This window comes from Vipera berus (genome assembly GCF_964194415.1).
Source record: "Vipera berus genome assembly, chromosome: 1".
NCBI classification, from domain to species: Eukaryota; Metazoa; Chordata; class Lepidosauria; order Squamata; family Viperidae; genus Vipera; species Vipera berus.
In genome coordinates this window covers 342,283,898-342,300,356 of record NC_138202.1, presented here as the reverse complement: position 1 = coordinate 342,300,356, position 16,459 = coordinate 342,283,898, and the positions used below count along the sequence as shown (strand labels likewise).

Below are 16,459 nucleotides of genomic sequence, written 5' to 3'. Positions count from 1 at the left end.
CCTTTTACTCATGTTTCCAAGAGTCAGGTTCCCCCTCCTCCCCACATTCATAGAGAATGTTTGTTCCAGCTGAAGCAAAGCGACATTTGATCTATCAGGGTTAACAGGGAGTGTTTTGTAGAGAGCTGCTGTCACCAAGGAGAAGAGAAGAGAACTTCAGAGTGGAAACACAGCAAAACACTCATCAGGGCATGCTAGGAGATTCTTCTTTTTCTGGATCCTGCTTCCAAAATTCTGAAAAGCCCCTCAGGTTTTTAAAATAGAAGAATAGCTGAGACTTCTGGTTTAAGAGGAAAGCAAGGGTTCAGGCATGTATCCTACTTCTAAAGTAGCTGATAGCATGAAGACACCAAAATGCTGAGATAGAGATCATTTTGAGAAGAATCCACCTACTTGGGTCTTTCCTGATTCTGTGAAATCCTGTGGGAGTGGGAGATGGGTATGTAAACCTTGTCTTTAAAAAGATCAATGAGGTGGGTTCTTAATGCTATAAGTGGTTGGACGTATTTCTAATGATGGGTTGAACAAGAAGAAAACAGCTAAAACTCTAAAAACAGCTCAGTGGATTGCAGGCAAAGCTCCATCAGGGATTCTGCCAGGAAAATGTCTGGGATTCAGGATGCCAGCGTGCGAAGCATCCGCCCCTACAAAACAAGCGAACAATACTTGTATGCCATGAAGGAGGATCTGGCAGAATGGCTTAAGGAACTCTATGATGTCGACATTGATGTGAGATCTTTTCTGGATGTCCTGGAAACAGGTGTCCTTCTTTGTTATCACGCTAACAACATCACCCAGGTGGCCAGAGACCTCAACCAGGAATATCCAAGTTTGGGCAAAAAACTCCAACTTCCCATATATGGTGTAACCTGTAATGATTTTGCTCAGCCAAGCACCTTCCAAGCTCGAGACAATGTGTCCAACTTTATTCAGTGGTGCCGAAAAGAGATGGATATTAAAGGTACACAGATTTGAATTGATATACTGTGCAATGCTGTAAGAAAAAATTGCTAAAAGCGAATTGTTTGAATGATTAAAATGTGAATACACATTGCTTTCCTTTCTTTCCTTTTTCATTCCTTGTGTTTTGTCTTTTCTATCGATTCGTGGGTCATCTGTTCAATTGTTAATCATATCTTTCTAAAGTCCAAACTAAACTTATTTAGAACAGTGCTTTGCATGATACTTTAAAAGACTATATATACAGTATACACTCATGAACGCATCTCACTCTGTTAGAAAAGCAAAGCAGAAGATGACTGAATGCTTCTGTCCTAGTGTTCCTCTGTTCTCAGATTTGTTCTGGAAATTTGGTTACACTCATACTCAAGTTAATGAAAAGAGAAATAATATCCTTACAGTCTAATTCCCTTCCTTGGCCTTTCATCCCCATAATTTTATTTTTATTTTATTTTAATTCCATTTATATCCTGCCCTTCTCCGAAGACTCAGGGCGGCTTACAAGCTTAGCAGTAGCCTTCATTCTATGTATATGCCTGCTTATTAGGGCTTTCACACACACCCCAAGCGGCATTATTAAAAAGTCAGCTTAATTGCCCCCAACAATCTGGGTCCTCATTTTACCTACCTCGGAAGGATGGAAGGCTGAGTCAACCTTGAGCCTGGTGGGACGCGAACCTGCACTAATTGCAGGCAGCTGGTGTTACTTAAGGAGGCATTAGCCCACTGCTCCACCAAGGCTCCTTTAATCCACTTCCATTGTCAGTTTCCTATTAAATTGTTTGTTGCCATCAGAAAGAGCAGTGTTTGCAATTAAGGATGACAGTTGTAGATGCTTTTAACCAGAAATTAACTCTCCTTAAATTGGGGATGTAATGTAAATCTTCAAGAATGGAGATTTAGAAAATCAGTTAACACGTAGTTTAAGTGCAGGTAGAAACTAGAAGACCTGAACAACTAAATTTTAAAGTGAGCAATATTTAAATTGTGTGGAATGTTTATTTGTATTGTGTTTCACCTGTCTCTGCTTCCTCTATTGCATTTCCCCCTGGCAAAACAGAGGGGGTGAAATGTTTGGTATCTTGTTCCTGCATTTTAATAAGATGATATTTTTAAGGTGTATTGTTTTGGTGTGAAACTGCTGATTTTGTTTGTTTCTTAGCTACTTTATACTGCGGTTTTGGTTTGGTTTTTTTCCTAAAGTCATTTTTTAATGTTTTTCAAGCCAAGCAGGTGGACAATTGAGTGAGTTTCAGTCCCGATGGGGAAACATGGGGGTCAAAAAGATCAAGATGTTGGCCACCAGTGACTGAAGCCCTGTTCTTTCTCATTTCTGTCTCATACATTTCCCATTAGGAAGAATAATGAGAAAAAAAGGAGCACTCTAAGATTTAAACTTAAAGGCTGAATCCTAAGTTATTCACTTTCCATTATATATATCTGAATAGGAAGGCAACTTACCTTTTTTGCAACATTTCTCTCATTTTCTCATTGTTTCGCATGCATTTGGAGTTGCTTTGACTCTTCCACCATTTCCATTGGCTTTCTCTCACTCTTCTGCTGGACTGCTTTGTCCAGCACTTAGAACAATTCATGGAGGACAATACAGGAGCCAAAGCTATAGCAATCATGGTTATGTGGAGCCCCCAAATTCAGAATCTGTGAATAATACTAAATGGTTGAAAACTACCATGAGAAAAGCTTGTTGAGTTTTCAAAAACCTCTTGGCCATCAAAGGAGGCAAATAAATCTCAACTAGAATCGTAAGCATTTATCTATCTATCTATCTATCTATCTATCTATCTATCTATCTATCTATCTATCTATCATCTATCTATCTATCTATCTATCTATCATCTATCTAGCAATCATCTATATATCTATGTATCTATATATCATCTATCTAGCAATCATCTATCTATCTGTCTGTCTGTCTGTCTGTCTATCTATCTATCTATCTATCTATCTATCTATCTATCTATCTATCTAAATTTATTTATTTATTTATTCAATTTCTATAGCTGCCTATCTCAACCAGACTCTGATCAGCTTATAACCCAAAAAACTATAAAGCAGTTAAATCAATTAAAAAAAAAGCAAAACAATTAAAAACATCAAATAATAAATAAATAAATTCATACATAATCTTCGTTGGATTTTGTATCCATCAGATGATCTGGGCAGCAACATCTATGATTCACAAAAGTGGGGAAAACATGCTGGCTGCAAACGATAATGGTAGCTATTATCCAATCAATATAGATAAATAGCTGAAGGGGAAAAGCTACATTAGCACCCAGAACACAACATTTCAAGTGGGCAGGCCATGTATGACCTTCTCTTTGGTTCAGCTCCAGAAGCGCCTGCTTTATCTGCTTGCCATTAGAGTCAGGTTTGGTTTTGTTTTTAAAAAGGGGGCTCCATAGGCAGAGAAACACCTGCATTCCCCAGCCTGTTAGATGGCAGCCATGATGTGGATTTTGTTAATATTTAATTCGGAAGAATGGCAAAGAGCCACATTCTTCTTCAGTAGAAGAATGGCTTGAAGGCGGACCATTTAAGTTATTACCGGTAAGTCATTATTTTTACTTCTGGGCATGCCTCCCTGAGCATTCTTTTGGGTACATCCCATGCGTTTTTTTTACAATACACTTAGACAATTCCAATTCAGTGAAACCAAATAATTTTAATATGATACAATAAATAAATAAATACAGAATTCTAAGAATCAGTACATTGGGATTGGATTGTAGAAATGGTGTTTGGAATGGTAACGTACAGGTAGCCCTTGGCTTATGACCACCAACAGGACCAGGATTTCCAGTGCTAAGCAAGGCTGTGTTAAGTGAGTTGTGTTTGATTTTACAATCTTATTTTGCCATGATTGTTAAGCAAATCACTGCCATGGTTAAGCAAATTGTAAGATTGTAGTCATTAAGCAAATGCAGCTTTCCCAATTGACTTTGGTTGCTGTAAGTTGGCTGGGAAGGTCACAGATGTTGACCACGTGACCCCGAAGCACTGCAACCAAAGCAAATCCAATTAGTCTTTTGTTTCTTACTCAACTCTTACTGGGTTTTCATCTTTTCTCTGAGAGAATCTTGTAGCGATTCTCTATCTTTCTTCGCCTCACTGCGTTCAGCCTCTCTGTTCTCTTTTAGATGTCCTGATGTTTGAGACGGAGGACCTGGTCTTGCGCAAGAACGAGAAGAACTTTGTCTTGTGTCTTCTGGAGGTAGCCCGGCGGGCTTCTCGTTTTGGCATGAGCGCTCCTGTCCTCATCCAAATGGAGGAAGACATTGAGGATGAGATCCGTGAGGACATGAACCTGCCACCGGATGAAACGCTTCTTCCCCGGCCCAAGAGAGAACCTCCTAACTTCAAGAATCTGGACCAGATGGTACAAGTGTCTTTAAGAATGGCTAGACACGAGTTACATGTGAGAGGATCAGGAACAGAAGGTTTATTGGTGCCACTAAAGACTTTCCCCATACTGGCTCCAGTGTCAGTATCCTTTTGGTTCATAGTTTTTTAATCTCTCATCCTCAATCTACGAAACTGGAATTTGTGGAGATGTCTAGCAATAACTCTTAGTTATTCTGATTCTTTTGTTGTTGTTGTTAGCTGCAAAGTCATGTCCAACCCATTGCAACCCCATGGACAACATTCCTCCAGGCCTTCCTGTCCTCTAGCATCTTTTGGAGTCCATTTAAGCTCACGCCTATTGCTTCAGTGACTCCATCCAGCCACCTCATTCTCTGTCATCCCCTTCTTTTATTGCCCTCAATCTTTCCCAGCATTAGGCTCTTCTCCTGAGTCCTTCCTTCTCATTAGGTGGCCAAAGTATTTGAGTTTCAACTTCAGGATCTGGCCTTCTAAAGAGCAGTCAGGGTTGATCTCCTCTAGGACTGACCGGTATGAATGCCTTGCAGTCCAAGGGACTCGCAGGAGTCTTCTCCAGCACCATAGTATTGATTCTTTTACTGCCTCCCGTAGAAGGCATGGATCCATCTGACATTTTCAAATGAGGGCTAGTGACAAGCTCCCTATTAAAAAGGCCATGCAACAGGGGAGAACATCTAGATGGCCTTGGCTATTCCTTATGCAGAGTCAGACCTGGTTGGCTGGTGAATGAGAGACCACAGGGAATTACTGGGAGTCAGTTGGCATATAATTGTAATAAATAATTATTAATCAGTTAAAACATTTGGATCAACTGTGAAAGTTTCCATGCAAACCCATTATATTATTTGCTCTATTATTTTAAATATTCTGCAACACATCTGACTTATTTTGGTTTCAATAATATAGACCTAATTGCCCTTTCCTAGTTACACTCTGGCAATCTAACGACACCAAGGCTGTATTTGTATAGGTAGATGTCAATTTATGACCATAATAAAGCCTGGAATTTCGACTGTATGTCACAACAGTCATAAGTTGAGGATTGTCCATCTCCAAAAGTAACTTCACATCCAGAAAACTCCCACATGGTTACATGCTTAGGTGATGTTGTCTGATAGGATTTGGATTCAGATTCATTAAATTCATTCATTCATTCATTCATTCATTCATTCATTCATTCCATTTCTATAATAGCCATTTCAAATAAGTGACTCTTGACTCTGCTTGTCTCCCACTCTGCTTTTGAGATGCATTAAAGACCCATTTTTTCCTTCTGGCATTACATCTGAATGAGCACAAGCTGCTGGATGAGGTTTTTAATCCTGGCACTTAGGCATTTGCAGATGCTTTTTATATTTAGTTTTATAACATAGTTTTATTGATCCTTACTGTTATTTGTCATGTGTACTGCCCTGAGCTGTGTGCTAAGTAAGAAGACTATATACAGGTAGTCTTCATTTAGTCCCTGACTCATTTAGCAATCATTCACCATTACGGCAATGATGAAAAAATAAATGTTGCAACCAGTCCTTGGATGATCCTTGCAGAATTTAAAGCAAAGGAAAGATCCTAAACTCATAATGTTCCACTTAACAATTGAGTTGCTGGTCCCAATTGTGGTTGCTAAACGAGGACTACCTGTACATTCATAAATTGATTTAACTGAGTAACAGAGTTCAGTGGATAATTATCTAAACAACACAAAAAGTCCTTTTTTTTCTTTAAAATTATACTTCTGGTAGGGTTTTTCAACTTCAGGGCAAGTTTACTTGATGCCTTTCATTACTAAGATCTTTATGATTTTTCCTTTGGTTTTCCCTGAAGGTCCAATGCCTTGTTAGCCGATGCACTTGTCCAGTTCAGTTCTCCATGGTCAAAGTCTCAGAGGGGAAGTATCGCATTGGTGATTCCAACACTCTCATTTTTGTTAGGGTGAGTCAAGCTTAAACCTTACCTTTCAGGAAGCAAGAATTCTACGGAACTTCACATGTTGAGCTCCTTGGAGTAAAGATCTGCCAATAGCAACCTCCTTTAATGAACAAACAATTCCTGAGAGTCCGGTCTGTCCATTGTGCTGAGAAAAAACAACTTGCATATACAAAATGAAAGCAACCTAAACGTATCCTTCAATATAGGGGTGTTTGCAGGGTAGGGTCAAAAAAAGTCAAGATGGTGACCAAGATGCTTTTTCAAAAGGCAACTGGACTTTGTTTTTCCTTGAAGGTGTTTTGTTTCTTATCCAAGCAGTTTCTTCAGTTCTGACTGAATGGAACTTTCATCTATTCCAGGAACATTCCACACCCATTTGCATTCTGATTCAGGTAACCCTGAAGGCACCAATAAACTCCCAAGTGGCCTCAATGATCTCCGAGAGAGTGCTAATGATCAGATGACTGCAAGGAAAAATAAATCCTTCCACTCCCCCATCCTTCAGTCAGAATTAAAGAAGCTTCTTGGATGAGAAGCGGAATGTCCTCAAGGAAAAAACCCAAAGAAAATCCAATTGCCTTTTGGAAAAAGCACCTTGGTGACAATCATGACCTGGATAACTGAGAATCTCTATAGACATTCAAGATGGTGACATTGATGGTCAAAGCTTTGCCTTCCATCTACGAGATACATTTTAAAAGGTGCAGCTTCAATCATTCTGTCACAATTGCCCTCTTGACTTTTTTGACCAAGGTCTGAGGACAGCCCTGACTCACTTGCTCTCATAGACATCCACATTGAACATATGATTTCTTTTCAAAGCATGCAGCGATTATGTAGATCACTGAAAGAGAATAAAAATTAGTAAGCCAAAGAAAGGAAAGGCACAAAATAAGAAAATGACAAATAGCTAAATCTACTGTATCTCTCCATTCATGCTTTTATTCTCATGAATGTTTTCCTTTTCCCATACAACCATCTTAATGCACTCAGGAGTCTTCTTCTGCTGCAAAGCAAATATGTGGGCTGCACAACCTCACGGCAGCATAAAACTCCACTTCCCTTCCTAAATTTTCCTTACTGTCACCTCTCATTACCTGTCCAGCAGAATTATACCAATCGCTTTCCCAACATGCTTAACAAACCATTATTCTGTTGTTTTTACATTCACCCTTTCTACCTTTTTCCAAAGGGGCCCTCTGCTTTCACTCATTCATCTGGAATCTCCTTATTTAGCCCTCTTCACCCACTTCTAAAGCAGATTTTTTTTAAATTTCCATAACAATAGTTCTGCATTTCCTCTATCTCTTAACTGTTGGCTTCATTCATTACAACTATCTTTCCCCTCTCTACTTCTATTATATAGTGTGTTCCTCTCATCCTTATTCTTTGCATCATCACTGAACAAAAAAATAGTCTCGAAAGGTAATTATGTTTTAGAAGTTCAACTGTACTACTCTTAATGAGTTAGTAAATGTATTAATTCATGTGTCACACTTCCGACTAACGAACCCAAGCAAGCAAGCAAGCACCATCGAGGCAATCCGATCTCTTAATGCAAAACTTTATTGAGTACCTCATTTCGGCACGAATGAAGCAAAACCAGCTTTGGTTAATTCCCATGCAAACCACTATAATTAAAATATAGAATTCTCCCTCCCCCTATTAGTGCAGATCACATGGTCCAATCAAGTCTCAAATTATTGTTATGAGAAAGTGTCTTTGTGGGTTTGCAAACACCTGCTGAAACGACCTTGGTTCACACGGGCTGACTTCTTGTTGTCCGGAATTTGCTTTTCATTCCCTTCTCTCCTCCCCCACTAGTGTATTGGCAAACTGAGAAGCAATAATGATGGCAACCTCATGTGCACGCGTCAAGCTTGACATCATGTATAAATCACATTTCCACATAAAAGAGTTCCAGTCATATTAGTAGAGTTCAAAGGATCAACTAGCTCAGCATCCGGTTTTCATAGCACTCAATTAAACATCTTTAGGAAGCAGGGCAGGATCAAGAAAACTTTCCTCTGTTTTCTGGTATTCAGAGATAAATTTACTTCTGAGACTGAGAGTTTTATTACAAATGTAGCAAGTAGATGAATTTATCCCACTTTTAAAGCCACACTAGACAACCAGTGATTTCTTTACCAGATTTCTCAGTGCCTTCAAAAGTCAAAGAGCTTCTAATGTACTTGAAAAATTATTTAAAATGAGGGTGATATGCAGAGATGTATCAGCCTTGAAAGTAGCAATGTTGAACTGTACAGGCTGTCCTTATGACCAAAATTGGAGGTGGAATTTCTAGTCCTATGTTGTTGCAGTCATAAGTTGAGTTGCATTTAATTTTTGAAGTGGTTGTTAAACAAATCATCATGGTCATTAAATCACCCATGTGATCTTTAAGCAAATCTAGTTTCCCCAACAGTTTTTTTTTGCCAGAAATTAGCAAAAAAAGATGCAAATTACAAACATGTGACTGTAGTCAATCATAAATGCAAGCCAATTGCCGAGTCTCAGAATTGTGATCATGTGACCACCATTACATAAGTATAAATACAGCTTATAAATCATTTTTTCTGAGGCTGTTGTAACTTCAAACAGTTGCTAAATGAACTGTTGTAAGTTGAGGACTACCAGTATAGCACAGTCAAACATCAGGAGATGATCACAGGAAATGTTTTAAGACATTGTTCCAATATGTCATAAAATGCTTTATGATAATTTTTATGTCATAAAATGTTTTATAAAATTTGCCAAATTTCAATTCAGCAGGAGTCATGGGTCCCAGATTGTGGATGCATTCTATAAGTTAGCCCATTTGAGATATATTGGTTGAAAAACCTTTGCCCTAGAGTGCACCGTTTCACCATGTTAAAACTTACAGACAGAACAGTTTTAGTAGTATGTGGTGCAGCTGACATATATAGAATAGTTCCCACATTTGAAGTTCTTTGGAAATTATCCTGCTGTGGATTCAAAGAATGTGACTGGATAGGATATCCACTTGCACACAAGTCTCTGAGCATGCTACTTTGGGTCTGCTCAATGCTACATTCTACCATGGATCAGTATGTGCAGTTAAATGGCAGCAAAGATTATTTGAATTTTCTAACCCACTATGCCATCTAATGATCACCTGGATGTTTGCAGCTCAAATATGGAAGCTCCTTTCCCAATCATGGTGGCCAAACTTCTACCAAGGGATTGTGATGTCAACCTATCCTTTCAATTAATTCATTGGGGGGTGGGGTGGAGTTCAAGTCTATTCCCACTCCCTCTAGGAATCCTGTTAAATCAATTATTTCTTGTTATTAATGAAATAATTCAGCTGTTTGCTTAGTTGATTAGCTGGGTAATGGAAAGCAGAAAATCAGGGCTTCCAGGAAGAATGTGCAAAGGCAAGTCCCAATCCAAGGCTGTGAATCTTTGTTTTAAAGAACAATAGTTGGATGCGCACTCTTCAAAAAAGCCAAGGATGGCTAAGATGGCGTCTGATATCATGGAAGGGTGATTTTTGCTCACATGTGTTTTTGGTTGGTCTAGATCCTGCGGAATCATGTAATGGTCCGAGTAGGTGGTGGCTGGGACACCCTGGAACACTACCTGGATAAGCACGATCCATGCCGGTGTACTTCACTCTGTGAGTCCATTTCTATTCCTCAAGTGTAAAGTATGACTTTGCCTGCAATTCTAAGTTTAGACTCCAAGAATGACATCTATCAATCATATCTGAGGCATTTTTTGAGCCAAAAATGCACAAGTATCTCTGCTCTGCTAACAAGATAGGATGCCTCCTCTTACAACAATTCTCTATTTTAAAGGTGCATCCATGTACTGCATATATCTCCTAGTTGGAGTGGGGCAAGACAATATCTAGATTTAGAGTTCCTACTTGCATAGAATAATGTGAGCCTGCTTGGTTGCAGTTGTGGCACATAGATAGTCCTTGAGTTACTGCTGTAATGGAGCCCCTCCATTATGGTTGTAACTCCTGACAGTTATAAAACTTGACTGATCCAATTTTATGAATTTATTGAGGCAAATCTGTGGTCATTAAGTGAACTCCACAGTTGTTAAAGGAACCAATGGTTTGCTATGGGCACCGTTTTGCCAAAAACTGGAGTGTTGGCTTTCAGCAGAACTTCATTAAATACAATCACATAAACACAGGATGCTACGAATGGCCATACATGCACCTCAGAATTCTGGAAGTTGAAGTCCACGAGTCATAAAAGAGCCAAGGTTGCCTACCCCTGGCCTAGTTGCTGGGTGCCTGAAGTACACTCATGTGACTGCAGGGGGGCCTAACAGTTGGAACTTAGAATCTGGGTCATAAGAACCCCCCCAAGTAAGATTGTTGGAAATTGAAATGGTCACTAAGCTACAAGTTGTAAGTTGAGGCTGTTAAATATGGCCAAACTGACCAGTGATTTCCTTAACATGAAAAGGGAGTGCTGCATGTGACACAGACGTAGCTAAGGCTGGTGACCTAGTTCATGCCTTTTCAATTATACTGAAAGCATAATGAGGAAGCTTCAATTGACCAACATCATGGTGGGCTTTGGAGGTCGATATTTATGGGGCCATCTGATTTTTGACATACAACGCAACTTGGAATGTAAAAGGAATAAACAGTAAAGAGCCTGAATGAAATGAAAGAATGGCAAAAAGATGTGTTGTGGGTCTATGAAATTAGAAGCCGTTCTGGTCAATGTATGATCTCATGGAGTTGAATATAGGCAGTGACTGAAAATGAGATTTATTGAGAAAGAAAAGGCTAAGTTATATGTCAGAAAGCATACGACCATGATCATTTTGATTGTTGTGCAATTGCATGAAAATAGGAATTTTTAAATTAATATTGTGATGAGTTTGAAGAAAAGCTGTCCAACTTTCTGAATGAATGTAATGTACGGTAATTCCAAGGGGGAAAACAATACGTTAGTTAACATGAGAGAAAATAATATAGAAAAATTGATTGGGCCTTTGGAAGACCCAAGAATGAATGAGAATCATGACTGGTGAATGCCTGCTTAGAAACAGGGGCTTTCAAATTGGGGATTGAAGCAAAGGCTCTTAGTAAAGGTTGAGGATATGAAGTCATGAGAAATTTTGAATTAGAGTGTCCATTATTTGATTGGTGTCAAAATTGGATCTCAAGAAAAAAAATGATCATGGAAGAAGAGAAAAACAGTTCAAAGACACTTGAATTAAATTAGAAGGTCTGCTGGAAGTATGAAACTATGAGAATGTATTAGAAGGTAGATTAACTTCCCAGGAGAATGAATGGAAAGGGAATGTACAGAAAAAGAAAGCGGAAGCTGTTTTGAACCGAGGGAAAATAACTGAAACAGGAGGAGTTAATTGTATGGAAAAAGATGCTTGGTGGAATTGGAATGATGAAGTGAAAAAGGTGCAGATGAGAAAAAAAATACATACAGATAATCCTCAACTTACAGCCATTTATTTAGCAGCTATTCAAAGTTACAATGGCACTGAAAAAATAACTTATGACTGGTCCTTACACTTACAACCATTACAACATCCCCAACAGTCATGTGATCAAAACTTGGGCACTTGGCAATTAGCATCTACAACGGCACCATCCCAGGGTCACACGATCACAATTTGCGACCCTTCCAGACAGCTTCTGACAAGTGAAGACAATGGGGGAAGTTGGATTTGCTTAATGACCTCACGATGCACTTAACAGAAACAATTGCAGTGATTCGCTTAATAACTGTGGCAAAAAAAAATTGGATGCCACTCACTTAACCATTTTACTTTGCAATGGAAATTCTGGTTGCAGTTGTGGTTGTAAACCGAGGGCTTATAAGGGAATGGATTCTGCAGACAGTGAAGATGAGAGAAAGATATAATGTATTTAGACAAAAATATAATTCTAAAGAATGTATTCAAAAAGAGAAAGAAGTGGATTAAACAACATTAAAACGCAGAGTACTTTTTATGATTTTTTTTAAAAAAACATGTTTTGGAAAGGAGTAAAAAGGGAAATTAACATTAGAATTATGTAACAAAATAATATCTTACCAGAAATTGTAGTGCCAAAAGTTCTAGAGGGCTCCAGGCTTATATGCTACAACACATTGTTGTTACTGCTTTTTCCGCAGCTCACAAGCAGATCTTGAAGATGGCTAGTCCTCAGAAGATGCAGGCTACCCAGGTTCAACATGAGATCACAGCCCGTTTAACACCCAGGAAAGACAGCTGTAATAAGCCCCAGCCTGCCTTAATTGTGAGCAGATGCCAAAGTCCACTGCCCCCAGTGGAGTGGAGGTCTTATCTGCCCCACAGTTCAGGCTCTGGGTGGAAGAAGGCTCAAGCACCCTCAGATAATGGTGGCAGCAGTCGCAGCAAGAAAAACGAAGGACCAAAGATGTCCCAGGATCATTCAGAGCCCAGGAAAGCCCCTTCAATAAGGTAAATAGATTTCCACAGAATGTTTTTTTTAAAATTTGGAATGTGTTCTTTCATTGGTTAGCATCATTTGACTCACCTACGATCTAGCAAGCATGCTCAGTATCTTTATATATATCATGTAACATTTCATAGCATCCCATGATATTCTTAGCATGCTTTTCTTAATACTCATTGTCATATTCAGGAGGTATGTTTACCACATTTTAATGAGTCATAATGAGTTTGTAAAATTATGGGTCCTAAAATTCAAATCTTTGTGAAGACTTTGTCTCTGGCCGGTTTGAACTGTGTCAAGTGCGTGTAACCAGGAGTTCAATTCAAAGCACTGAAAGTTTATTACATGCAACCTATAAACCAGAATCTGATCTACTAGCGGCCAAGCCAAATTGGCGCTAGATAAGGGTCAACAGAATTCACAGGGGAATGGACTTGGATCTCTTGTAGGAGGATAGCGTTTATAAACTGATGATGCCTTTGACCCTGACCTCGGGTTCAGCCTGCTCATCTCCTACAAATCAGTTTTTATCAGAATCCACATTCCACATGGAGAAAGTTCTGTTACTTTAAAGAGCTAGAAACATTAATCAAAGACATTCCTAGCTACTGAAAACCTTACTCAAAGAGGCCTCCCTCTCCTGCTCCCATCAACATGGTGTATGTAATGTCAGTACACACATGCAATGCTTATTCCCAGTTTCATAGCTGTTGACCTTTTTCTTTTTCCAGGGCGAGGGAGCGACCCGCAACTCCATCCCAGAGATTTCCAGGTCCAGGAGAGAGTCTTGGATCCAAGCAGTCGGTTTCTACTCTGAGTGGGAGAGAGACATTTTATGTCTCATTGTCTTCTCAGCAAAATGGGAGCATGGAGAACAACTCACATGATTTGAGATATTTCTCTGGTCCAAGGTCTAGAAGAGAACCTGGTAGTATTGAAACAGTGGTGGAGAATCTGAAAACAGAAATTAAGAAACCAGTACCACTGGGAACAATGAAACAAAGGAATGAGGCATTTCAGTCAGCAGGAAATGTCCAGCGAACAGTGAACAGTTGTTCACAGATATGTTCTACCAGCCCAGATAAGCACTTTAAAACCTTCCACCAACAGACTGTTAAGGTCCCAATGGAAAATTTACAGGGACAACACAAAGGGACTCCTGTGCATAATTGGAGGAAAGATTCAATAGGTCAGCAATCTTCATCCCCAGTGAAGCACACAGGCCAGGTTCAAAGAGAGGATAGTTGCTTAAGGACCTCGGGAAAAGTTGGCACACTTTTCTGCAGGCCTCCAACTCCTAGAAGGAATGAGGTTTATCAAGGATTGTTCAGGAATAGCGATCCTGATCCTGCCTTGGCCAAAGAACAACACCAGTTGAACAGCAAAAAAATACCCAGGAACGAGATGGGTCCTAAAAAAGAACAAAATAAGATGGCCAGCATGGAAGTTTATGATTCATTGTCTTCTAACTTAAGGATTGGAGTCCATCACTTGGACTCAGAAGAGAAAATGAAAGATAGTCAGGCATTGCAGGGCCAAAAGGATACCCTGAGAATTTCTTGTCATTTGAGCCCTGGAGGTACAAAAGAGCCCTCTGTGGAAAAGGAATGTGTCTACACGCCACTACCTATTAACTTGGCTGAAGAACAATCTTTGTATAGAAGTTTGGAGGAGGAGATTTTGTCCAATATCAAGGAGTTGGAAGCAGATTCAGATGACAACCATCTTCCTGGACAGAACCAGTTGGAAGAGTTTAAAAAGGACAATGACCCAGAGAGAAACTCCACAATGGTAGGTTGTAAACTCCCCAAAGTATCCATTCCTTCTTTGTCCTCTTTGCAGAGAACCAAGAAGATCTTGACTTATGGTGAAGGCATTCCACGGAGTGGCGTATATGTGCCAGACAGAGACACAACGTTGCATCCAGCAGGCCTCCATTATGACAGTGTAATCCAAGAACTTTCCATGGCCCTCCATCTGGAGCACATGGGGACTGACCTTTCTTCTTCCTTTCCAACGAATTCATATATGCTGAATGGAAGCCAGGCCAAAGTAAGGTTTGGGGAAAGAGAAATTCCACATGAAACCCCTTCAGTGCCTGAAGCAAAGGAGGACAAGCCACCCCATGCAAATAATGGAGGACAGATAGAAGTTAGTGAGAATGGTGATACTCCTCAAACATTACTGAATGAAGAAACTCCCAAATCTTCAGAAAGTTCCATCGTTGCAGAGAATGTGCAAAGTAAACCAAGGAGATTTCTGAAAAAACCAGAGCGTGTGCCGTCCTTTTACAAGCTCAAGCTACGCCCCAAGATCCGTCCACGCAAAGACCACAGGCCTGAGAAGAAGCCTTCAAAGATCCCCACACCAGTGGCATACAGATATGCCCGAAAGGCATCTAGCATCCAAGGCCAGGGCAAAACCCACAGGGCCAAATGTAAGACTAAGAATAGCCCAGCTACGGTGAAACAAGACAGCACTGGAAACCCAAAATTGGAGTGCAGCTTGTCCTCCACACAATGTATGGAACTGACTCTGACGGAACAGATAATGGGAGCTTTGGATGACAAGGAAACTTGGCTGTGATTATTCCTGAATATACAGTTGTAATCTTTTGATATGCTCAAATCCATCCCTCTCCAAAGTTTGCAACCGGCAACCTCCATCTCTGTGAGAAGGGTACACTTCAAAGATATATAGGTAGCCCTTGACCTAGGATTGTAATGGAGCCTGCTCATTATAGTCTAAGTCCTAAAGGTTGTAAAATGACTCAGATTTTATGACCCTTTTTGCAGCAAAATGCTGCTGTCATTAAATGAATCTATGATTCACAATGAGCACGGTTTTGCTGAAAGTTGGAAGTAAGTGCCAGTTGTCAGCAAAACCATAATAAAACATAGTCATGGGATCATGGGATGCTGCAGATGACCATCAATGTGGCCATGTTGCCCAAGCACCTGAGGTTTAGTATGTGGCTGCGGAGGGAGCCTCATCATCAGAACTTTGAATCTGGGTTCTAAGTAGCCCAAAGGTGGTAGGTCCATTGTAACTTCGAGTGGTCACTAAACAACTGGTCATAAGTCAAGGACTACATGTATACCTAGTTGTTAGTCAAAGACTACCTGCAGATCCATATGCTATCTATATATCAGGGGTCCCCAGCCCCCGGTCCGTGGACCAGTACTGGGCCACGACATGCCAGCAAACGGTCTGAACAAACAAGGAAAGCCCCATCGGCAGGATGTAGGCAGCACACAAAACCACGCCCCTTCCGGTACTCAAAAAAACCTACCTCCATGTGACTGGTCCCTGGTGCCCAAAAGGTTGGGGACCTCTGATCTATATGATAGGTTGAATCGCAGGGAAGGATACCTTCGTTTCTACTTCTTTTGCTTCCTGAACATTTTCTGAAACTTGATTACAGATGTTTCACCTATACTAGTGAGGACTAGAACCCTTTCATATTCTTAGGGTTACACATAGGTGGATATTTGAGCACAAAAAAAAGACTGCTGGAGAAATCTATGTCTGTTGATCATTGCCTTTTCTGCCAGCTGAGTAACTACTATTGCTCTGGTTTGATCTGATCAGATTCATGATGACTCGCAGCACTTGAGGCCATTTTGTCCTTCTTTCCACAACATATTATCAAATCTATTCCTGGTTGTCCCGCTGGATCAGCCCTATATTCCTAGTTATCAGCCCTTTGAGGCAGATCAGGTTTGAACA

General features: G+C 40.1%; 1 protein-coding gene across 1 annotated transcript; it reads left to right on the top strand.

The window, feature by feature from the left end:
• The first annotated feature begins 428 nt into the window (after positions 1-428).
• On the top strand, positions 429-16,027 carry GAS2L2 (growth arrest specific 2 like 2). Its single transcript, XM_081315013.1, has 6 exons — positions 429-961; positions 4,122-4,360; positions 6,190-6,297; positions 9,838-9,934; positions 12,426-12,735; positions 13,462-16,027. Exons 1-6 carry the CDS (start codon positions 604-606, stop codon positions 15,314-15,316), a joined length of 2,967 nt encoding a protein of 988 aa, XP_081171139.1. The 5' UTR covers positions 429-603; the 3' UTR covers positions 15,317-16,027.
• Positions 16,028-16,459: the final 432 nt, after the last annotated feature.